Genomic DNA, 24,608 nt, shown 5'->3' on the forward strand with positions numbered 1-24,608 from the left:
TCCTTCGAGTAACTTTGTCATTCTTTGCTGGACGGTTCAGATGGGATTAACTCTTAAACTCCACCCACAAACACATTTCAAATACAGTAGACAATGGTATTCAAACACCATATACACAGTGTGATTTCCAAAAAGTTGATAGAGTGTTTGGTTCCACTTTAAGGTGGGGAGTTTGATTAACAGCCAGGTGGCCTTTCTATGTGGAGTTTGTATGTTCTTTCTGTGTCTCAACCTAAAACTAATTATGTAGGCTTTATATACAGGTTTATCTTCAAGCTATGTACTAGATACAGCAGCTGCTCCTGACAGGTTGCTCCAATGGCAATGAAGGATGGGTCAGTTAAAGACATAGTTCCTTTTTTTCCTTTAACACTATTACATTTTTATGCAGTGTAATCCCTTTTTAAGTTTTGCACAACAGCGTCACTTCAGTACCCATCTCAGGGTGAGTCTCTTTTACATTCACTTTCAGAAATGTGCAATACTTGTCATCTCAAATCATCTGTACACTGGGTAAAGTCAAATGATGTTCTCAGTTGAAAAAAATTGTGTTTCAAATAAATTGTTGCAATTCCCCCCAATGTTCTTATTTATAACAAAAACAAAGACAGCTTTGTGCAGTATTCATCTCTGCACACAAAAAAATCTCCACATCCCTGCTACAAATTTAACAGCTACTTCGGTACCATTAAATGGTACTAACCACTACATTGCTTATAACAGCAACAAACAGTCTGTGTTTTTCAAAAAGCCACATTACAAAATATATCGTTATACAGCTCATTATTGTAGAAACTATAAAAACTGTTCCCGACTAAAAAACGTACCAATGCAGAAAGCTGTAATATTAAGTCTAAGAGCCCAGCTGTGAGATGTAAAATGTGTAAAATCCAATGAGGAGTGCGATTATGGAAAGCCCATATAAAATGCCCTGTTGTTCCAAACTGCCATCCTATGGATATTCCTCTGAACTGGAGGAGCTGGGCAGTAAAACACATTCCTTCTTTCTGCCTCTTTTGCGCCTCCTTTTGGAAATTCGCAGCCTGCGGCGGATCACATCTGTAACACAGAGACAGATTTATTTAAGCACTTTAAAAAATGACAGAGTACTTAATAGGATCTTGCATGCAACTTTTACACTCAATGAGCTTAAATGTAGTACCACAAGTGAAACAGTAGGTGTCAGCAATTGCCCACATATGTAAGTAAGACTACTGAGATATCTTTATATTTTCAAACTGCTTGCAATCACCATAAAAGTTTCTATTTAAAAATTCAGTTGAAGTCACTGACTGCTCACTTGCAGGTCATTGCAGTCGGCCTAAAATTTCACTTAAATAAAGTAATGTTCTGAGCAGACAAAATCAACAAATTCATTTCAGATAGGCGTTATAACATTTAACTGTCTTTCAAAATATAGATGTGTTTCTTAAAACGCTGAAGTAAAATATCTGTGAATAATGATCAGTAAATCACAGATTATGCATTTTTGGACCAACCTTGTACAAAACCACCACATGCTTGCATTATTGTCTTTAGCTTTTTACCTGCCACACTGTCGTAGTCCTGTTGAGGATCGTGCCAGTACAGACTGGTCCCTCTCCTCCAGTGTTTGTAAAGGCGAGTGTGGAGAATAGGACAAGGTCAGGAGAACCAGGAGGAAACCCAGAGCCCCCGCAGCCCATACCGCCTCATCTGTGCGAGGGGTCCTCTGGAAGCTCCCCCCTGCACTCTGGCTCCTGTCTCCTGCTCCTGTATCACACTCACACACTTGGTTTGGTTTGCATTGACAGTCACCACTATTGGGCAAGTAACCAACTGCCTGGGATTTGGAGGCAGAATCCACAGCATTTGATCCACTTTGATGAGATTTTACATTGTTCATTTTATCAATTTCTCTTTCTTCCAAATCTATTACTTCATTCACTTTTGGGTTAGCAACAACTTTAGTCACACCTTTAGCCTTTTGCTTACTAATATCCATTCGTGCTGTAGTGTTACTTTTACTTTGCACTTTTTCAATATTGTTGTCATTTGAATCCACAGTGTGTAATTGTCCTTGTGGGTGTATCAAAGAAACATTATTGGTTGCGGTCCTTGATGTATTTGGCATAAACTTTTTGTGGAGAAGATTTTCTTTCAAGCTCGTGGACTGGGAGAGGGCATCCTTTGTATGGCTTTGATCCCCATGTTGAGAAGAAATCGTTTTTGGTATTGCATTGCTTTGAAGCCGGTGGATAATGCTACTGGTCTGGTTGCTTGTAACTTTTGGAAAATCCGTAGTTGACTTCACAGCTGCCCTTTTTACTCTCTCCTTTTTCAGCTCAGTAATTCCAGTTTTGAAGTTTGAATGCACTTGTGTCTTCATTTTTTCCAGCAGGGATGAGATGGTCTGCTCACAGCATTGCTTCAGAGATCCCTGAAAAATATTAGATTTTTGTCAAATTATTATTAATTATTCCAGTACTGTGCTCTGCAGATTTAAGCAGGAATTCTTTACAGACATTTGTTTAAACTGTACAGAAAGACCTGGAAATGCAATCACTGACCAGTCACTGTTTCTAATTGTGCTCTTAACACTTTATATTGTCTGAGCGTCTTATATAAAATGTTTAATCTTTGGGTTGAGTTCCTGATACCTCTTGGCCAAAAAGGGATCTCTGTATCTCAGTGGGACTTTCCTGGTTGAAGAAAGATAAAATAAATACAAAATAAAATATATTTATTCTATCAAAAACGTATAACTAGCATTTATCATTCCCACTTGTCTCTATTGTCTTTTCATATTAATGTTAATTTTAGATTTCCATCATTAAACCCTAAAACAAAAAACTGGTAAGATTGAAATGTTCAATTTTATTCAGAATTTCTTGTTTGCAATGAACAACCAAAAGTCACTTATTCCACTGCCAACTGAAATAATAGCAAACAGCAAGATTTTATCATCATTTCCTGATAATAAATGTCTAACCTTGTTTTCTTGGTGCCTGTTCTGGTCCACAGATCGGGTCAACAAATGGCTGTAGTGGTTTTTATGCCTCTGTTCTGTAGCCTTAGGTTTTGTGAAGCTTGTCTGATTGAGCCAGTCACATATTTCTGAAGACGCCACAGTGGAGACCTCCAAAGTCCGACCCCAGGACACAAAAGCAAAGGGCTGAAAAGAAAGCAAAAACTAAGTAATGCATCTACAACATCTCTATGACATCATAACACGCTTGTTTATATTATGTTTTCTTTTGTATACTATAATTGTCTTACCCTTTTTTTGTCCAGGTTCTTGTGTGGTGTAAGGATGTATTCGCTGATACAGGACTGAGCCAGAGCAGACAGAAGCAGGCGCTCGTGGAGAGGAGAGCAGGGATGGTAAAGCAACACTGTAGCTCCATGCTATAACATAAACATATCAACTTTAGGAAAACGATATTGTTAAACGTTATAATACGCTACTGTGATCTAGAGACAATGATTTAGTTTTATTTGAAAGTAATTAAATAATGGAAAATATGTTTGATAATAAAATAAAACAGGAAGTAAATGTCTACTCTTTTCTATTACAAAATGTTTAATGCATTTGTGGACTAGGCCAATTCCTCCAGAAGCAAAAAGAATTTGATCATCAATTTTACAATCCAGGTAATTATAACTGTTACAATAGCTCTACATTCTTATACTCTAGATTGTTTAATTAATTGTTGCACCATAATCTCAGGAAATTATTAGAGAAATATATTACCGGTATAATAAAGGTAATGTAATATAATACAATAGTTTTGACTCACATGCAAATTGTTGAGCCATCTCTGTGGAGGGCAGTAGAGATACTCCCCACTCTCTGCACTCACTGGTCTGAATGTGCCACTGAAACAATCATGTGCAAAGACATTTAAGTGATTAAACATCAGAAATACAACTCATCAAGCCTGGCAGTGACATTACAATACAAGTCAAACCTGTTTGGGATGATGAGATTGTAGCTAATCCGCTGATCCATGCATGTCAATTTGGCAGGCTACACAAAGAAAATGACGTTGCTATTATCATAGAGTTCACCGGGTCAAAGTTTAGGGAAAATCCAATAAAGATAGCAGTTTCTAAAATGTGTGTTTACTCACCTCTGGATCATACACTGTGTCCACACCGTTAAGTCTCTGTAGATAAAAAGCATGAACAAATGAAATGTTTGCTCTTCCCAACCGGAAAGAGAGTAACATTATGGTGTGAAAAGCTTTTAGCACATATATGCTACAACAGTAGCTTTGAAATGCTTTATCTCTTTCTCTCTTTCCTATTTGAAGTTGCATTTGCTCCTAACATTACACTTGACAAAACCAGACCTTGTATCATGGCTTGCTACAATGTTAACTGTTATCTGTAATCTGTTTTTGCTGACTTGCAAATGTGTTTGTGTAAAGCTGTTTCAGCGTCTTGCACTAGAATAGATTTAATATGATAGTATGATTATTCTCTTTTTAATTAATTTCTTGTTTATATGTGGTAAATATGTAACTAATTCAAAAATATTTACAGAAATCTTTGTATATTTGCACATATTTTGTCATTTACTGCATAAATTAATTGTTTGTTTCATTAACTTGTTTAATACCACAATCTCTGTCATTTTAAGAGGTTGGATGCTTTTTACTTCTACTAAAATACGCAATGAGTAGAATAGGCTAATATGAAATAAAGATCATCTGAGTAGAGACTTTGGTTCCTCAATCCATCCCAGTGGTCAGATATACAGTAGCTACCTGAGATTGTGGCCATAGAGGAGTAGGGCAATCCCAGTGCGATGCGTCTTTGGGGAGGTCAGTATCCAGTAAAACCTGTCACACAACATCAGAAAACATACATCAGCATAATACAGGGTGGAAACAAGACAAGAAACAGGACCAGCTGAGCTGACCACTTACTTTTCCATTGTCGCAGCCTGGCCACGCAGATCCACCCAGACACCGACCCAAAATGACCAACAAGGCGGCCAGCAGAGCCACACTCCCCGGTAGAGTGGTGATGGTTTGAGTTGGCATGCTGGCCTCCACACATTTAGGTGTTACCAATGATAATGCCAGTATGAATGATCATTTCCATCCGCGTCGTCTGTCTTAATCAGTAAAACATGTCCACAACAATTCAGCTTGAATGACACCACATAGTAAAGTCTTCTATCATTTCGATACGTCTTTTTATTGTAAATAAATTAAAATGTTCACCTTTGAAAAGATACACCTCTAAGCCACATATCTCGTAACTTTGTTGTGGAAGAAACTACAAAGCTAGTGACGAGCACAAAAATACACATTTCCTTTCATTTCCATAGCTATTTCAAAATAAAGCAAAGTTACTGTCATTAAACTATGAACAAGCTAAGTGGAAAGCTCCACAACGTTAATGTTACTTACGCCTGTCCGTAAAACCTTGTAAATCTGCATTTTGCGCGTATATTGTGCTTCTGTTAGTAGTGTTTTTTTGCTATTTTAAAACGACAATTGATAGTTTTATTTTGAAGGGAAAATACTTCCGCTTTCCATAAATATTCCAGAACGGAAGCCGCACCAGTACTAAATACATTTTTCGAATAATTTTGTATCACTTCCAACTAGCAAAAAAAAACAAAAAAAACTCATCTCATCCACAGTTGAGTCATATATGCTCAATACAATTTAGCGACTTTCCATTTTACAGAGTCCTTATCTTTTCCTTGATTTTACGGTCTCACAGGTAAAACTTGCGCCACCTGTTGCACTACCTGTTGTCACCGTGGAAGTGTGGTTGTCACCATGACTGGTAAAGATCAGGTTAATGTTACACGTTTTATTTTTCAGAATATAATGAATTTATCTTGACAGTATGATTAATGTATTACTATTCTTATACATTTTTTAGATCAATTAATCACCTAAACTTTATTCTTTGGATTTTCTCTTAATGACATAAACACCTGATGTTCTAATGCTTTGCACTGAAAAATGATCCAAAGCACCCTCTTTAACTCGAACTGCGCTCTGACTCACTGTGGTGAAGTTTACAGGGAAGCCTCTGTACTTGTTATGTAGTTACACCGCCCTCTGCCCCACCCACATCGAAGTCTATGAACACACCATGCACACGCCTTTGAACGCTCAGGTGGAGACCGAAGTGGCGCAGTCCGGATCATGGAGGCCGGCACCCTCCCCACAGGTTTGTTTTACGTCTTTTTATCCATTTAGATCTATGTAAAACTCGAAACACTCTTAAGGTTACATTTAGTTGCATAATTGACTTGCTGTATTTTATCTCAGTGTTATCCAATCTCTTACTAACCTCTGACAAGCAGGCTTATATTAGCCTATTTATGCATTAACAACTTTTATTTGAGTCCTTTTTAGATTTATTTTAGACTTATGAGGCTTTTCTTTTCTATTGCAACTATGGGTGTGTGAACTCAAAGCGTAAGTCAATGCAGAGGTCAAGTAATTAATCAAGCACCATTTGATGTAACCTAAATTTATTTAATGTCATGTTTTCATTCTTTTTCTTTACTTTTTTTTCTTACTTTTTTTTAAACATTTGCCAACAAATTTATCAAAATGAGGAAGTGATTGTCATGTGGCTGTCACAACTAAATCATGCTTCTATAAGGACTCATTCAAATGTGTTGGTGTTTGTTTTGGAGAGTTTATCAATAGCCTATTGTAACACTTTTATATCTTTATAATTAAAACAGGTAAGGGGATGTAAGATAGTACTATAGCGGCTTGGTAGTTTTCTGATTGTAATAGGATAAGGGTAGTTGCAATCATAAGCTATTTCCGCTACTTTTTCATTAACCGTACACCTACAAGGATAAACTGAAAAGTAGCCTTCTTGTGAGCCAAAGTACACCATGTTGAAAAAAACAGTGGTACTACTACCACTACTGCTACTACTACTACTACTGCTGCTATTGCTACCATTATTACTACTAGGGTGTTACCAATAATATGATTTCTAATACCAATACTTTGACTACTACTACCACTAATACTGCTACTACTTACTGATTAATGATTAGTGCGATGTATTGATTATGTAATTATAGATGATAAATGATAATATTGAAACAAATTTATGCCACTACAGATTTAAACCATAAAAACTGTTCTAAATCTATAATATTGTTAAAATATGAGCTGCAATAAATAAACAGAAGATTGAAACACTTAATACTTAGTTTGCATCTGTAATGAGTTATAGAAGTAATTAATACAATCTTCTATATCTTAAATCTTATCATATAGCCAAATAAATAACCAAAAATTCCCCTTTATTGCAATGAAAAAGTCCATGATAAATACTGAGCCCAAAAATATATTGTTCCAGCTTATATTGAATAATAAGTGATACTAATTATTGTGATAGGCCTAATTATTTCTCACATACTTCTCAACACAGCGCAAAAATATAAATGGTACTAATAAATTCAAAATAAGTAGCAAAAATAACAAGAGACTGGAGTTAATAGGGAATAATTCTATTAATGTGTATGCACAAGAAATAATAAAATATAGAAATGTAGTAATACAGTAAGAGTAAAATAAAGAAATATAGTAATACTTGTTGATCTATGATATCTTGTACAGGTGGAGGTGATGCGGATCTAGCCGCCCTGAGCTCTGGGGCAGTGCAGCCCGGGACAGAAGGCGCTGGCACTGGAGACCCTGCTAAAGATGAGTCAACATGTCCTATAGCAACAGGAGATGGGGAGGTCAGCATACATTAATACTTAATTCAAATTCTGTGTAAGTGTTAAAGATTCATGGATGGATCATTTTGATCATTTTGTGTCTTTGTGCAGTGGATTCACTCAGTTGATAGCTCCGTGTCCTCATCTGACAGTGAGGATGAGGGCATAGGCAAGAAAGAGAAGAAGAAAAAGCTCAAAAAGAAGAAAAAGAAGAAGGTATGTGATTAAAGTCAGCAAAAAGTACTTTATTACTACTACTACTACTGCTGCTGCTACTACTACTACTATAACACTAATATTACTTTTACTGGCACTATAAACCAGACTCATACCCTCTAGCACAGGGGTGTCCAAACTTTTTTCATCAAGGGCCATATCTCTCAACACAGATGAAGCAGAGGGTTGATCGAGGGCCGTAGACTGGTGCTCATTACAGTGAATAATTGAAATACGTGCATGTTTAACACATCAGAATGAGCCATCAGTCTTTATTCATGCTAAGATCCTTAAAACCACACACAAAATATTTAATATTAGCTTTATCAAGGTAGATTTTCAAAAAACTTACAGTAAAAAGATAGTTTTTCATTGATGTAAGGTCATTTGGGCCAATTCTCCTGGAAGCCTGAGGGCCAAGAAAAATTTGTCCGAGGGCCACAATTGGCTCATGGGCCGTAGTTTGGACATGCCTGCTCTAGCACATGAAAATTGTTCTGTCACAATAATTACTATACTGATTTAAATATATGATAGAAAGAACAATATTTATTTCAGGCTAAATAATTATCACATCTTTGCACTATTTGGGGTTTTATCTTTGCGCTTTGAGTGCCTTGAAGGTGGAAAAGCGCTCTAGAAAAATGTGACCATTTGTGACCATCTTAGTTTTTCATATTGATTAAGCCTAAATTGTAACATTTGAACTATAATTGACATCTATTACACATTATACTACTTCTGTTTTTTTCTTCTTTACAAAATTAGCTGGGATTATGGTGTGAAGTTGTTTTAGTATTTTTGTTTGTGAATTTTGTAGCAATATATTGTACTTCAAAATCAGTTATAATGAGAGGCCTACGTGAAACCTAGAACAGCTTTTCTCAATTCATATTTTTATCAGTATTCAGCTTCCAGTATTGTTTGTGCAGCTTATCAAGGCCTGAATAAATAGTGTGGGGTTTGTCCATTTAAAATCAGTGCAAAATCCATATTCAGGAAGTAGAATGTCTATAAAGTTGAATAACACATTTTTCAGAACATGTTAAAGGTTAAATTGTGACATCTTGACTTGCCATATATATAATATACAGTCTTATTTTCTTACATTAGCTTGGCCCATATTATTGAGAAAAAATCGAAACATTGAACGCAGTTGCCAATAGCATGTCTCATATCTACATTATGATTACATTGGGGGCATTAAGGAAATATTGTGTTAATTGCTTTGGTATAAGTACTTTTAATAGCAGGTGTTTTATTACAAATACACTTTCCTTAGATGAAACATCACACAAGTATTCACCACGTTCCACCCCACCCATTTGTCTCTAAACAGGATTTATATGAATGGCAAATTTGAGAAACATTTTACAGCCTAAATATGACATAAAGTAGGTTTATTTGTGTAACATGTTCATTGTTCATATGCACCAACAAGTCAACAACATTCTGATTTTCTGGGAGGGGAGGGTTTAAAATGGAAACTTCCAGAATAAGGTAAATACTGCATTGGAAAGTTTTTTTTTGCCCACTATTACAACTCTAAAGGAGATAAACCAAAGAACAGGCTTACTGGCTGTATTTTGCAAGACAACATCCTCCTATGAACTAGTACTTCTGCTACTTCTAACAATTACTTGATTGCATTATTATAACACACTTAAAAAGAGCAGGTTAAATTATAGAAAGGCAATGTTTTAAACTTGTCTTCTTCTGAAAATTTCTTTGCAGATTTAAAATGCACAATGTTGTTCCTTCACTAAAAACATATATGGAGCTGTGTTTTGTTTCGTTCACACGTGATTAACGCACAAACCCTGCACATTTATGCTAAGTTATTTTCTCAAATGAAAAACACTCTGTTCCACCTTGTGATGTCATGTGGTAATACGGTAATAACAGGAAGTGCTCCACTGTGTTTTTAAACTCCATACACCTTCTCTAGATTCAATTGGACAATTTCAGCCCTGGAACTGCCAATCTTTACTGAACTAAACGTAAAAGGTAGCAGTTAACTTGAAAACTACCACTCCATGACATCACAATATGGAAAAGAGCATTTTGACCTTTTGAGATGTAGACAGTCTAATAATCCAGGATTACCTAAGCATGTGTAATGAAATAAAACTACGGGTATGTTTTTGATGAGGTAACAGCATTACAACATGTCTTAAAGCTCACAGGAGTCACTTTTGTGTAATATAGGAAATAAATGAATTAAATGAGTACAGTATAGTGTGTACTAATCAGAAATAATCAGGTCACAGAAAAAAAATCCCAGTGGGTTTGATTGAAACATTTCTGAATTGGGTGTGTGCACACAATCTTCTCTTAAACAGTTGTTTGATCAGTTCCTCCCACTGTGACTGGACTTTTTTCACAGAATCTATGAGTCATTTATTTAACATTCATTTTTCATTTTTATCACACAGCAAAGTTTACAACAGTCTTATGTAAATGTGTGCATAAGAAATAAGTTCCTGCTTCATGCTTCTCAATAGGATTCAGGTTCATCTTCGTCGTCTTCATCGTCATCATCCTCTTCTTCCTCCTCCTCTTCCTCCTCTTCCTCCAGTAGCTCCTCCGACAGTGATTCAGACAGTGAGGTGAGTTTTAGTTTAAGACATTGTAAAGGTACACTAAGGAACTTTTTTGGTGAGGGGTCTGCCACTAAGAGATGTTTCTGCTCATCTTGGAATGTTCCGTAGTATTCATTTATAGGTCTGTTGCTGAAACCACTTTTAAAACATGCATTCTTACTATGCACATACTTGCCCCTCAACAGATCTGATCTGTAATTTGCTCTGGTGGAGACACCTGCTTGTTTCCATGAAGATAAATAAGCTGAATGCCACCTTACTGTGGAATATTCCATTATAATGAACTTCTCATTCTTCTGCATTAATCCTACTATAATCTTTAATATCTGCTACTACAACTTAAAAATGTTATTCATTCATTTTTATTTACAGTAATTAATACAATAATTACTATTGTATTTCTAAATAATACAGTACATACCTTTCAAACATACAAGTTCACATAGTACATAGCTCTAATTCTGCTCCAACATGTTACACCCGTGTTACTGCACCAAAGCACAGGGAGTGTCTGCAAGTTGTTTTTGCATTGTTAAAATGTGCAGAACCCAACATATATTAAATTTAGCATTTAAACTCCTCCTACTACTAATACTATTTCTACCATTAATACACTACCAGTCAAATGTTGGGACACACTTTTTCATTTATTTTTAGTTTTTATCCAAGGTTACTTACATTGTTTGTTCTCATTGAAGGCACCAAAATTATGAATGAATGGAATACAGCAAAAAAGCAATTTAACTCCAAAAAAAAAAAGAGTATTTCAGGTGACTTCATTGTTAAACTCATTGAGAGAATAGTGCTGTCAACAAAGCATTGGGTGGCTACTTTGAGGATTTTAATATAAAATATAAAGAAATATTGAATTGAATTATTTACCTTGTGTTGTATACTACACTATTACATATATCTGGCATCATATATTTGATGTCTTCAGTATGTAAGTAGGCAGGTAGCGTACATAAAGAAAACATTGAATGAGAAGGTGTGTCCAAGCTTTTGACTGGTAGTGTCTACTATTACTTTTTATTGCCCTTTCATATCTGCTATTGCACCTACTCTAGCAGTACTCAAATGAATTATAGGCAGTCATAGTCTACGCAATGATTGAAATGTTAAGTTTTCAGTAACACTCACTTTTTCACCAGAATGTCATTGTTTTTATTTTTGTTTTTCCTGTACCAGATACCAGTTGTACTAGGACTTTCACATTGCAAATAGTTACAACTGTTGAGAAATATGTACACAAAAATGCCCCACTACTTTGATCCCTGACTGCCCAGTGTTCTTTGGCAAAAATCAGGTTTTTCGGGTAAAACAGGTGACGAGGCACAATGCAGTTTTGAAGATACATGGGCTGTCAAATGCTTTTGTATTTTTCACACCCACTGGTTTGACAGGACCAGCCCATGCAGAGACATTCCCGAGTTTCCCTGGGTTAAATTTAAACTGTTTAAATGAGAATAAGAGAATGTCACTATAGACACAAGGCGGGTCCATGGTTTTATGGTATCAGAAAGAGACACACGCCCATTTTTATAACATTTCTGACATGTACTCGCTCAACAAGTCAAGACAATAAAGCGTGCAGATAGTATGTTTTCAGTGCAGGTGAACGCAGGCTTGAACATGTCTTCTGTTACACAGCTGAGTATGGAATGGGACTGAGTATTTCAGTGGAATTCCTGTTTCATTCACTAAATTTTATTGTCAATTGTTTGACTGCGTGTTTTCCGCTACTTAAAGGTGCAATATGTAACTTTTCTGGTGGAGGGTCCATCATCTGTTTTTCTCCATGGAGATATTGCCAGGAATGTTCCACAGTATGGCTTTGCACTTATTTCTACAGATACCACAGGGCCAAGTTACATGTCAGATCTGTGGATATGTGTAGAGGCGAGCCTACTCATAATGTAGTAAGAATGCAAGTTTTAATGTCAATAACAACCCATGTTATTGAGTAAATGCAAGAAAGATACGTTTAATGCCATACTGAGACATTCCAAACAAAACAATTACATCTCCTTGGAGACAAGCAGGTGGCGGACCCTCCACCAGAAAGGTTACACAATGCGACTTTAACTTTTAACATTAAATACAAACTCTTTATAAAATAGTGTATTTGGTTAAATTGGAAAATCTGCTAACAGTCATTGTGTCCATGGAACTCACAATTCACCTCATAATTCTGATAAGAACTTGCCTGTTCCTGGTTGAAATGATCTTAACTCTTCATTTAATTTTCTGTTTCAGGATGACAAGAAGAAAAAGAAGAAGAAGGACAAGGACAAGGAGAAGAAGAAAGATGAAGACTCAGAATATGTCTGGGAAACTGTCATAATCACACAGGATGGTGAGAAGTCTGTAATACTGGTACTTTTAAAAGTCTGTAGAAATTGCCACATGATACAGCATTACTCATCTCAGCAAGGAGTTTGTTGGTTTGTCATAATATTGTGTCTTTTAGTAAGGACCATCCGCTCTAATCTACAGTATACTCTTTGTAAATACAAATCTGCTCCCACTATAATATAATGACCACTGTATTAATAGTGTTTATACAAAAAATAAATTTATTTGTAAAGCAGATATTTTTTTCCATTACAAGTTCAGCTGCATGAACAAAAACATATGGCTTTATGTTGTTCAAAATGTAAAAAATTATGATTTATATATTGCATGACTAAAATTGACCTTTTGACATACATTTTCAAGAAGAACCTTTGTGTTACCTGCAGTATTTCATTTAGATATTGCGTTAATTGATGCTACGACATAGATTTGTATTATTTGCTCTGATTAACCCATAACTTTTAAGCATAAATAAAATTATTGAGTGACAGTATATTTTCTCTTGCAGGGGACAGGATAGTGCAGCAGTCTGCCACGGTGAGACACGTTACATTTTTAGGTGATGTGCGTTTAAGTCTTAACTGTGATTAAACTATAAACTCTTTAGGAACCTGGAGAGAAAAAGGATAAGAAGAAAAAGAAGGACAAGAAGAAGAAGGACAAGAAGAAGAAGAAAGACAAGAAGAAAAAGGACAAAAAGAAGAAAAAGAAGAAGGTACATATTTGTGCTAGTATTAGAATTAACATTTAAATTCGATTTTATACGCATTAAGGTTGTTATCTCTTCCAGGATTCTTCTAGCTCTTCCTCATCTTCCTCTTCGTCGTCATCTGACAGTTCATCCGACAGTGAGGACGACAAGAAGAAGAAGAAAAAGAAGAAGAAAAAGAAAAAAAAGAAGAAGGTATATTTTTAAGTTCATATTGCAAGGATCTGTTATTTTATCATTAACTTTTTTTTCTCTCAGTATCTTTTCTGTTGGAGGGTGTTAAACAATGTGGCTTTTTTCTTTATCTTTCATTTATTATATTACAACTGTTTTATTGTTTTAAAAAGTTACCCTTAAATTCCTACTGAGCGGGTTCACGCCTGCGTACCTTTGACCTTTGACTTTGCCTTGTGGCATCACCTGTCCACAGTAATGTCTCCTTTGAGACGGAGCAGGGGTGCAAATACGTCACCACAAAGTTGCATAGATTGTTAATTGCTTAAATCAACCAAACCTTACTGACAAAATTACAGTACAGTAAGTCTGCCATATTGGACAGAACCCAGGACTTGAAAAATTCTGACATGTATGTGTATTACAGTATTAAAAGATGAGATGCTATAACCTAACTGTTCATTGCATAGTTATTTGACATTTGTTGTTGAATGAAATTATATACACATAGCACTTATATTGTAGGTTGAACCAAAGTAGTAAAATGGTAATAGATCAGACCTGGGCATTGTACAGCTCCTGGGCCATTTGGTTAACTCTGACCGGCCCGTTTAAGCTCATTTGGAATTACAAAATAAAAGTATTTTATAATTTTTAGCATCGACTACAGCTACATTGCTGTTAAATGACATTTTTTGTAAGGCAACCTCACTCTTTCATTGCTTAGTCATAACCTAAACTCTTACTAGTCTTACCAGCTCCTCAAAACAATGCTATTTACTACTTTTTATAAATAAATAAATTTAATATTATGCAGAATTGAGTTAAGCATTTTGGCCCAACCTTCCACAATATTTTCTGTTTCTCATGTGGCCCCATGGAAAAAATATAGGTAATTTTCCACCCTGTAATAGATAATGCACAATACACAAATCATGCAAAGAGTTGAGTGAACATGTATGTATTTATTAAATTGACTTTATTTTCGACAGGATTCTAGCTCCTCTTCCTCCTCCAGCTCTTCCTCATCCAGCTCCTCCTCTGACAGTGATGATGACAAGAAAAAGAAGAAGAAGAAGGACAAGAAGAAGAAGAAAAAGAAAAAGAAGGACAAGAAAAAGGTGCATATTGTCTCCTGGTTACGCAATACAAAATTTTACAACTGTTCAACTTGAAATAATAATTTTTCGTTTTGTTTCTTAATCCAGGACTCTAGCTCTTCTAGCTCGTCATCTTCTTCATCTTCATCTGACAGTGAAAAGGACAAGAAGAAAAAGAAGAAGAAGGACAAGAAGAAGAAGAAAAAGAAAGACAAGAAAAAGGTAAAATGTTGTTTGTTTGTAGATGTATCAAACAAATGTAATGCACTACCCAGACATTGTTTAATGATAGGAAAGTTTCTTATATGACAATTGTGCTATTGAAATTACAACTGCAAAAATTAATCACAATAATTTAAACTAACCCACTAATAATTAAAAACTGACTATTTAATTTATTGTTACCTGGGCGATATAAACTCTCGTCATGTCAAAAGGTGTTTTACAACAGACAGTAGCAAAAAAAACAAAAACAAAAAAAATGTTTTCAGTCAGCATAGTTGGCTGGTCAATCATTAAATAATTGTTAGTTTTAGCCCTAATTATAATTTCCTAAAACGTAATATTAACTGTGATAACTTCATTACATTGTGGCTCAAAGGGCTAGATATGTAAATGTTTTGCAAATGTTAGTTTTTGCACAATTTTATTAACTTCTTTTAATTTCAGGATGAAGAGAAGAAGGAGCTGGGTGCAGAGAGTGAGTTTGTTTATATTCATGTCTCTTTGTTATATATGTTTTCAGTATTTATGTTTATTAAGGACATTACATATATCACATCACATCAGACATCACATTTATATTTTCTGACTAAACAGATGCTGATGGTGAGATTCCAGGACCAAGCACTGAGCACATGTATGAAGTTGCTGAGATGGTAATATACACATTTCACTTATCTAATACATAAAACATATAAATGTCTCTAGAAAAGATTAATATGTTGTCTCCCCATAGGACACTAAAGCGCTCAGTGCAAGAGATGAAATTCAAGAGGGTGTCTCTGGTATGTAAACTAGGTCGATGTTATGAAAATGGTTCAGTTTAGGGCTTCAATATTAACTTTAATCAAATAAAATAGCAATTAAATGTACACAATTAGCAAATCACAAAAACTGTTAGTCATTAAGTACTATAATGTCCTCTACAAAAAACAAAATATCCTCTTATATTCTGCATAAAATCTTCTAACCCTGTAATTTAGATCTGTTAAAGCATGCTCTGAAATGTGGTTCTTGTATTGGTTTCTGTCAATTCTTCTGAGCATATTTAAAATGTAAACTTTGAACAAAATCCTATTATTTAAGCATAAATTGTAAATCTAAATGCAATCTTTGTCAGAAAAGTTTTTGTTAAATTTTCTTCCCAAATTGTTCAGTACTTCAGTTTTTTCTTGTTATGATTTGTGATGTTGTACAGATCGGGCCATCCCTTTCACGACCGGTATCGATGAGGGTAACCTCACGGATGACGAGGGAGAGGGAGGAAAACCCGACAAGGACAAAAAGAAGAAGTTAAAGAAGAAGAAGAAGAAGGTAAATCAGAACAAAAGTTTACAGCACAGTTATCATTATTACCCATTGTTTCTCAGTTTATTTAAATTAACGGTGCGCTATGCAACTTTTCTAATTGAGGATCTGCCACTGGCTTCTCTACCTGGTGATGTTATTGCTTTGCCCAAAATGTTCCACAATATAGCATTAAACTTGTCTCCCAGAAGTTAAACAGTTGATGCTACTAGGCCAAGGTGCAGGTCTGATCTGTGGAGCATGCATGTTTAGTTTTTTTTCCATTATTCATTTAAACACTAAATCGAAAACTGAAAAAACAAATCGTTATCTGTTTTTTTTTTTTTTGGTTTTGGAAACAAATAATGAAGGAAATAGTTTTTTTTTTCTTTTTCTCATTTTTGGTTTTATTTTGAAAAATGATTGAATGAATGATACATGGATTGTTTTAGATGATGTGACAGCAGATCTTTTTATTACAATGCGTTTTTTTTACTCCGGTTTAACAGATACATAAACTATAATTACATTGTGTTGTTTCCTTAGGAGTCTGGCTCTGATTCGGACAGTGAGGATGAGGATGACAAGAAAAAGAAGAAGAAAAAAAAGAAGAAGAAGAAAAAGAAGAAGAAGGTAAAATACTGAACAATTATTAACCAAGAGTAGGGATGTAACAATAACCAAAATATTGTGATATTGTATCGGCAAAGTTCTCACAATAATATAGTGGACCATCACAATATATCGAATTACAAGTCTCTTTGTTTAAATAAATATTTCTTGTGCAGCAATAGCTAAAAAAAAGACAGAGGGAACTACATAGACCATGATCCTTTGCTCCATTTCAGTGTAGGTTACAAGAAGAAATAACAGTTCTAAGCACTTTTAAGTCTTAGTTCTTTGGATTAAGTCTTGTTAAGGCATTTTAAGATTAAGAGAAGTTTTGTTAGCCTCCACAAAATATCACAATAAATATCTTACTGTGAGATGTATAGCGTGAAAATATCGTACCAAGAGATTCCGATATCATTACATCCCTAATCGTGAGCCTCCCCACCATATTGTGAGCTTTTCCCACGATATCACAATAAATATCATACTGTGACGATATCGTTACACCCCTAATCAGGAGTCAATGCCCTAAAGCACAAAACTATAGACAGGCAAGACAAAGCAAGTTTATTAGCACAGTGTTTCAAAGTCCTTTACAGATTAAGAAAGACATTAAAATCACAATACAAACAAATAAAATAAACAGAGAAGTGCTTACTGTTACATGCACAGCTAAACAGATTAAAACATTGCCAGTAGAGCTACGTGAAGGCCAACTCTTCTGTTTTCTTCCTAAAGAATTAAAGCAGTTAAACCAGGCTGGATTTTACAGTTGCTAATAGCTGCCATTGACTCTTGAAATTACTAAATAAGTAGTATTCACTTTCTACTTCTGCGAATAAGGGGAGGTGCTACATTGACACAACATTTCATTATTTGTTCTGTCAATAAAACTCAACGTTGCAAGACAGACTTTGTTTACAAATGACGCCGGTACAGATTAGTGTAGTTAAAGGTGCACTCTGTTACTTTTCTGGGGAATCGTTTGCTGCCTGCTTGTCTCCATGGAGATGTTACTGCTTTGCCTGGAATGTTACACAGACAATATTTTGCATTTATTCTATTGCAAATGTTTTATTGCTTGTAAAAATCTGCTTTCTTATTTTGGGCGGGCTCACTTCTCCACAGATCTGACCTGTAACTTATCCTGGTGTGAGCTCCTTGTCTCAGAAATATAGGGATAAATATATGGGAAATATTGCTTACTTTCATATTGAATTTTGTTAATTTTGTTGTTTGTCTTTTTTTTTTTCCAGGACTCTAGCAGCTCCTCTTCCTCCTCTTCCTCCTCTTCCTCCTCTTCTGACAGTGACAGTGATGACGATAAAGTAAGATTCTACAAAAACTATAGATGTATGATTTGTTCAAAAACTTTAATTGAAATGTATTTTTTTATTTCAAAAGAAGAAAAAGAAGAAGAAAAAGAAAGATAAGAAAAAGAAGAAGAAGAAAGACAAGAAAAAGAAGGTGAGATTTTTGTAAAATATCAATTTTATGTACAAGTCCTGGAGATGTCACATTTTAGCATAAATGTAACAAAATGTTGACCAATTTCTGTCTGTACAGGATTCTTCTTCTGACTCCTCCAGTGACTCTAGTGATGATGACAAGAAGAAGAAAAAGAAGAAGAAAAAGGACAAGAAGAAGAAGAAAAAGAAGGACAAGAAAAAGGTTAAATATATATATATATTTTTTTAAAACAATACAGTAAGTTTAAAGTGCTTTCTTCACTAATTCTGTCATTGATTACATGATGGTGATGGGAGTTGAAATATGTTGATTGCAAAAACAGTGTCCAGATTATTACGACTGAAACCTTCTCTTCTTTGTATCTACAGACACTTGTCAATTAACCATTTATGTTTTTCTTCAATTCACTGTGTAATATATTTTATTTAAATCTGCTGTTCAATAATTACTGAAGTAATTATTTTATTTATTTATTTGATGAGACAGGGACAGCGCACAATTTTTACATTAACTTTAACAGGAGAGATGCATTGTAAAAGGTTGTAGCACCAGTGCTCATTTCCACCTGTACTCCATGGGCAGGTTCATTGATTGATTGTATTTAACTGATTAATTTATTTTATAGGCTTGTAGATTTTAGGAGGGGTAGTCGCCTATTTTTATGTGAAAATTTCAGAGTTCATTCATGTAATATACTCCACAATATAAGCATACAGTTTTATTCAGTTAAGCTCACAATAACATTTATTCAGATGACTGATTAATCTTGTATACCCCGTGTTTAAAGAATTGATAGATATTTTTAAATTGATGATTGATTATTTTTATCTCAAGCATATGTAGAATACCAAGAAATGTCTAGATGTTTCAAAAGAAAGACACTGCTTGCTCGAAAGGGAGTCAAAAGAAGTAACAATTGTTATTTGCTCACAGGTAAAACTGTGTACAAGTTTAAACAATTCCAGCAGTAACATGCATAAAAAAATATATAATGCCATATGATTTTAAACATTTAAATTTCTTTAACAATTCAGTTAAACCAAGTCCTTTTTGTGTGCAGGATTCATCGTCTTCTTCTGATTCATCCAGTGACTCTAGTGATGATGAAAAGAAGAAAAAAAAGAAGAAGAAAGACAAGAAGAAGAAGAAAAAGAAGGACAAGAAAAAGGTAAAATCTTTCACATAATCTTGTCAATAGTGAATATGTTTCATGTTGTATTAAAAGTAAAGCAGGCAACTGTTTATACATACAATTGTATATATGATCTATAATGTATTGTTGAATATTATATAAAATATTCTTTATATTTTAACTGATATACTGTTAATACCCTGCTTTTTTCCTCCAGGATTCTTCATCATCTTCATCCTCTTCAAGTGACTCTAGTGATGACGAGAAGAAGAAAAAGAAGAAGAAGAAAAAGAAGGACAAGAAAAAGGTAAGATCTTTCACATAATCTTGTCAATAGTATGTTTCATGTTGTATTAAAAGTAAAGCGGGCAACTGTTTATACGTACAGTTGTATATATGATCTAAAATGTATTGTTAAATATTGTATAAAAATACTTGATATTTTAACTGATATACTGACTAATGCCCTGCTGTTTTCCTCTAGGATTCTTCATCTTCTTCATCTTCTTCAAGTGATTCAAGTGATGATGAGAAGAAGAAGAAAAAGAAGAAGAAGGACAAGAAGAAAAAGAAAAAGAAAGATAAGAAAAAGGTGTGTTTGCAGTATTTTTTTTTTTTTTTTTTTTTTTTTTAACGTATACTAATAAAATTAGATACTCATTTGAGCAGGTATCATTACTATAAAATTTACATTCACAGGAGAGAAATCAAACTTTCCTGAATGTCTTTAGAGTGATCTTGAGCTGTATCAGAACAAGTATAGCGCACATAGACTAGTATACACCCATGGACCATATGGAACCTACCTGGACCACTGAGGGATTACACATGGTAAAATATAAGAAAGTACTATGATTTAATGTTGAAAATCACATTCTATTGTCTACATTGTTTACATGCAAGGGTTTATTATCATTGTGATATCAGAATCGGTACTGAGTATAGAGTTTATGAAATAGTATCGACATCAAGTTTGAAATTTTAGTATCGCAGTAGTGGTACTTCTTTTTTGACTTGTAGTTGAGTATTTATTTTTCATCCATATAGTGTTTTGTAAAAGCGCACTACTTTGTGACTGAACTAGACCACTGAGTACTGTCTGTATCTGTATCTTAAATATTTTACATGAAATTAGATTATCTTGTATTGCCTCATTTGTGGAGAAACTGTTGGACAGGCGAAGGGCACAAAAACACAACAACAAAAGACAAGAGAGAATAGATAGACACACTCACATTTACAACACCAAGAGAATAAAATATCAACCCAGTAGTAGCAGTCACCATCAAAAAAGAACTAACAAGATCTGATGCAAAACTAATTCAAATTTTATCACTGTAATTTGTTAGAGTTGTTTACGTTGCTATAGGAGACTTTGGGATTACAGTGCGTTGGTTGAGGGTTGGTGGGCCATCTCTGTTTTACTTTTCTGTCTGAAAAAACGTTACGAAGCTGTGTGTGTGTCCCAAAAAATGTTATTCACTATTAACAATGTGCCTAAGAGTTTGTGAGAGCTAGTAATAAGATAGATTTACATAAATACAGTTTGAAAATCCATACCATACCGAAATCATGTGACCTGCTTTGTTTAGTTACATTTTTCGCTTTGTTTTGTCCAGGATTCTTCTTCTGAATCTTCATCATCTTCATCTTCATCCTCGTCCAGTGACTCTAGCGATGATGAGAAGAAGAAGAAAAAGAAGAAGAAAAAGGATAAGAAGAAAAAGAAAAAAGAAGGACAAGAAAAAGGTATCAAGGATTTGGTTTCCATGAGTTTATATTTCATTTTGTATTACTTGTACAAATGTGGGTGGGTAGTACTCACTTACTTTTACTTGATTAACTCTTGTACTTATCAGGAGTACTTTTCCTATCCTTACCCTTTATTATAATTTCTTGGACCACTATTCTGTACTTCTACTTGATTAGTATTATTATTTTGAAGTAAAATTACTCTTATGTGTGTATAATGCTCTACCCACCTCTACTGGGCATATGTCTTCAACTTAAACTAAATCAGCTATTACTATTTAGGATTCTTCATCATCTTCATCCTCATCCAGTGACTCCAGTGATGATGATAAGAAGAAGAAAAAGAAGAAGAAAAAGGACAAGAAGAAGAAGAAAAAGAAAAGATAAGAAAAAGGTATAAAGATGTGACAGTGTAATCTTTCATTCATCCAGAAGAAATTTGATGATACTCGCTTGAGACACTAGGGTTTGTAGAGTTTGTTTTATAACATTTATATCATGTTTTGTGTATTTCTTTCCAGGATTCTTCTTCATCTTCAAGTGACTCTAGTGATGATGACAAAAAGAAAAAGAAGAAGAAGAAAAAGGACAAGAAGAAGAAGAAAAAGAAGGACAAGAAAAAGGTTAATTATTATAGACTGTAGTGCATAATAACAGTTATAAATTATAGTGTGATTTACAAAAAAAAATACAAAGGACAAGAAGACAATTAATGTTAATAAATATGTCTTTCTAGGATTCAGACTCTTCTGGTAGTGACAAAGACAAGAAGAAGAAGAAAGACAAAAAGAAGGTAACAGATATTCACAATTTATTTTTATTATTATCCCTGTCAAATTATAGATTAACATTGACTTCACTTCTTTCAAATCAGGATTCAGGTTCTTCTGGCTCTAGTGACAGTGACAAAGAAAATAAGAAAGACAAGAAAAAAGACAAGGTTGGTTGATTGTCGAATGTTTCAAAATATCACATTTATGTTCGAAGGTTTAAAGAATCCTCTGTGTCTCCTCCACAGAGCTCTTGCTCCGGTAGTGACTCTGAGAAGAAGAGTGTAAGTTTGTCAAAATTCATTGTTAGTAAAGTTAAATAAAATGCACTGAAATGCCTTTCTAGCTAATGTCTTATATTTGTCTAGCTGGAATGGCCATAACCGATATTTGCTGATATTAAAATGTAAAATCCATAGTAAGGCCCCAGACATCTTATAGTAAAGTTGACAAAATAACTTTTTACTTTAGTAAAAAGTTATTATTTTGATGTATTAGATTGATAGTGATTGGATTTAGTAATATAAATAATGTAAATATTTCTTGTGATTCCAGCTGAGCTCATTGGGTGAAAAACAGGAGGAACCTAAACTGGACTCCTCCTCCCCAGAACTCTCCGCTCTGAGCAGTTCCAAACCTGGGGCCTCTACCACCACCTCCAGCACCTCTTTCACTCCTCTGCCCTCCAAACCTGTGGTCACAATGGACCCCCCCAGCCTCTCCACGCCCTCCTCTTCATCCTCTTCTTCTCTTTCTGCTTCTTCTGAGTCCAAGCCCACCACCACCACCACGGTCACCTCCACTCTGCCCTACACCAGCCCAATACGACGCCCCCCGAGCCCCATGGAGTCACTGATGGGCAGCCCCCGACGATCCACATCCACCACCACACATCTGTCCAGCAGCAGCTATATCAGAAAATATTAGTTTAGATTACTCTCAAGAGGTTAGATTTTTAACATGGGAAACACCTGTAGCTGTCTAAAAAGTTGCAAAGATATATATTTTAAGATAGAAGGTAAATTATTTAGTATAATTTTATTTGGTTACTTTATTACAATCAAGAGATTAGATTTTTAACATAGAAAACAACTGCGTAACTGGAACATGGTCATCCTACTGAGAAGACAGTAGTTTATTTTTCTAGAGGTTAATTAGTAAAACAAAAAAACAGAAAAACTTTTACCTGTTTAGATTAAATTGACAAAGTTTAACCTGTGTGTGATTGGGGTAAGACACCAAAATGACTGGGAGAATATGTTTTATCAAATATATCAACTGTTGCTCATAAAGTATATAAAAAACATCTTTGTTCCTTTGTAACTATATTGTCAGCCCAAAACCGGTAGGACGTGACTGGAATCCTATTTAAACATCTGAAGAAGAGACCCAGACATTACGCTAGGATTTGGCAAATGCATAAGAGAAAGAGCGCATACTTTTACTGCTAAGTTATTAAAGAGGAACATGACACTTAATGGGCAACAGTGGATATTGTAACAACTATCAGAAAATTCTCATTTTGTTTTAACCTAATCCCAATTACAGCTGCAGTTTTATTCTAAGCACCTTTTGAAAATCAAACATAGGTCAGGCCAAGTCAAATGGATAAAGCAATGATTTTGTTTTTTTTTGTTACTAAAAACATAGAGGAGATGATAATATCAAGAGATTAAAAGTTAGAGAATACGTGGAATGAATTATGCAAAGAAATTGAGAGAGAAAGAGATGGCAATCGAGGCCTGAGTTTTGTTTTGTGGAGAATTAAACATGATGTGATTTACATACAGAGTACATGCTCATTAGGCCTACAATCTATTCAAGAAATGCAGAAATCAGGAGATAAATACTACAATGTGTGGATGATTGTTTTGTCAGAAAGGCAATAAAGAATGACAAAAGATGAACTGCTGTCTGTGGCATGTGATTTGGGTTTTGTTGCATAATCATTATTTTAAAAAAGATTTTTTTTTTAGATAAAGGATCTTTATAAAGGGTTTCTCATTTTAGCCTCTCATCCAATTCTGAAGTCTTGTGACAGATGAATTATTACATCAGTATTAGGGATGTAAACCATAACCGAAATATTTTGATATTGTATCGTCGAAGTTCTCACAATAATATTGTGGACCATCACAATATATCGAATTACAAGTCTGTTTGCTTAAATGAAGAGTTATGGTGCAGCAATAGCTAAAAGTAGACAAGACGGAACTACATAGACCATGATCCTTTGCTCCATTTCAGTGTAGACTTCAAGAAGAAATAACAGTTCTAAGCACTTTTAAGTCTTAGTTCTTTGGGTTAAGTCTTGTCAAGGCATTTTAAGAGGAAAAAGTTGTATATTAACAGTTTTATTAGCCTCCACAAAATATCACAGTAAATATTGTACTGTGAGATGTATATCGTGAAAATATCGTACCGAGAAATTTAGATATTGTTACATCCCTAAACGTGAGCTTCCCCACCATATCACAATAAGTATCATACCGTGATGATAT

At 34.6% G+C, this 24,608-nt stretch overlaps 2 protein-coding genes across 4 annotated transcripts; one reads left to right on the forward strand and one right to left on the reverse strand.

Annotated features, from left to right (window-relative positions):
* Positions 1 to 800: 800 nt before the first annotated feature.
* tp53i13 (tumor protein p53 inducible protein 13) lies at positions 801 to 5,476 on the reverse strand. The gene is given in 11 exon segments (XM_020923967.2): positions 801 to 1,059; positions 1,548 to 1,635; positions 1,637 to 2,419; positions 2,640 to 2,681; positions 2,972 to 3,154; positions 3,259 to 3,387; positions 3,780 to 3,858; positions 3,951 to 4,009; positions 4,113 to 4,148; positions 4,752 to 4,826; positions 4,914 to 5,476. Coding segments are annotated over 11 exon segments (1,698 nt in total). The 5' UTR covers positions 5,031 to 5,476; the 3' UTR covers positions 801 to 952.
* A 564-nt stretch (positions 5,477 to 6,040) lies between these two features.
* On the forward strand, positions 6,041 to 24,014 carry LOC110159426 (cylicin-2-like). 3 transcript variants are annotated; one of them, XM_055147798.1, is made up of 26 exons: positions 6,042 to 6,180; positions 7,602 to 7,726; positions 7,817 to 7,921; positions 10,426 to 10,530; positions 12,781 to 12,880; positions 13,388 to 13,416; positions 13,487 to 13,594; positions 13,670 to 13,783; positions 14,755 to 14,883; positions 14,971 to 15,084; positions 15,532 to 15,562; positions 15,682 to 15,740; positions 15,821 to 15,869; positions 16,283 to 16,398; positions 16,918 to 17,004; positions 18,240 to 18,311; positions 18,388 to 18,450; positions 18,550 to 18,654; positions 19,514 to 19,621; positions 19,803 to 19,892; positions 20,070 to 20,177; positions 21,859 to 21,960; positions 22,074 to 22,130; positions 22,212 to 22,277; positions 22,356 to 22,391; positions 22,663 to 24,014. In XM_055147798.1, exons 1-26 carry the CDS (start codon positions 6,156 to 6,158, stop codon positions 23,032 to 23,034), a joined length of 2,475 nt encoding a protein of 824 aa, XP_055003773.1. In that variant the 5' UTR covers positions 6,042 to 6,155; the 3' UTR covers positions 23,035 to 24,014. The 3 variants fall into 3 exon arrangements, with proteins under 3 accessions (XP_055003774.1, XP_055003775.1, XP_055003773.1); XM_055147799.1 differs by lacking the exons at positions 21,859 to 21,960; positions 22,074 to 22,130; positions 22,212 to 22,277; positions 22,356 to 22,391; positions 22,663 to 24,014 and adding exons at positions 21,205 to 21,334; positions 21,620 to 21,719 and having other exon boundaries at positions 6,041 to 6,180; XM_055147800.1 differs by lacking the exons at positions 21,859 to 21,960; positions 22,074 to 22,130; positions 22,212 to 22,277; positions 22,356 to 22,391; positions 22,663 to 24,014 and adding an exon at positions 20,285 to 21,296 and having other exon boundaries at positions 6,041 to 6,180.
* Positions 24,015 to 24,608: the final 594 nt, after the last annotated feature.

This window comes from Boleophthalmus pectinirostris, unplaced genomic scaffold (genome assembly GCF_026225935.1).
Source record: "Boleophthalmus pectinirostris isolate CB_2022bp ecotype Guang Dong unplaced genomic scaffold, ASM2622593v1 HiC_scaffold_9, whole genome shotgun sequence".
NCBI classification, from domain to species: domain Eukaryota; kingdom Metazoa; phylum Chordata; class Actinopteri; order Gobiiformes; family Gobiidae; genus Boleophthalmus; species Boleophthalmus pectinirostris.

Bases quoted from the DNA above. Each gene is read 5' to 3' on its own strand.
- LOC110159426 (XM_055147798.1), top strand. From the start codon at position 6,156: ATGGAGGCCGGCACCCTCCCCACAG. The intron at 19,893-20,069 runs GTAAGATCTTTC...GTTTTCCTCTAG, and splicing joins AAAAGAAGGACAAGAAAAAG to GATTCTTCATCTTCTTCATC. The intron at 20,178-21,858 runs GTGTGTTTGCAG...ATTTCTTTCCAG, and splicing joins AAAAGAAAGATAAGAAAAAG to GATTCTTCTTCATCTTCAAG.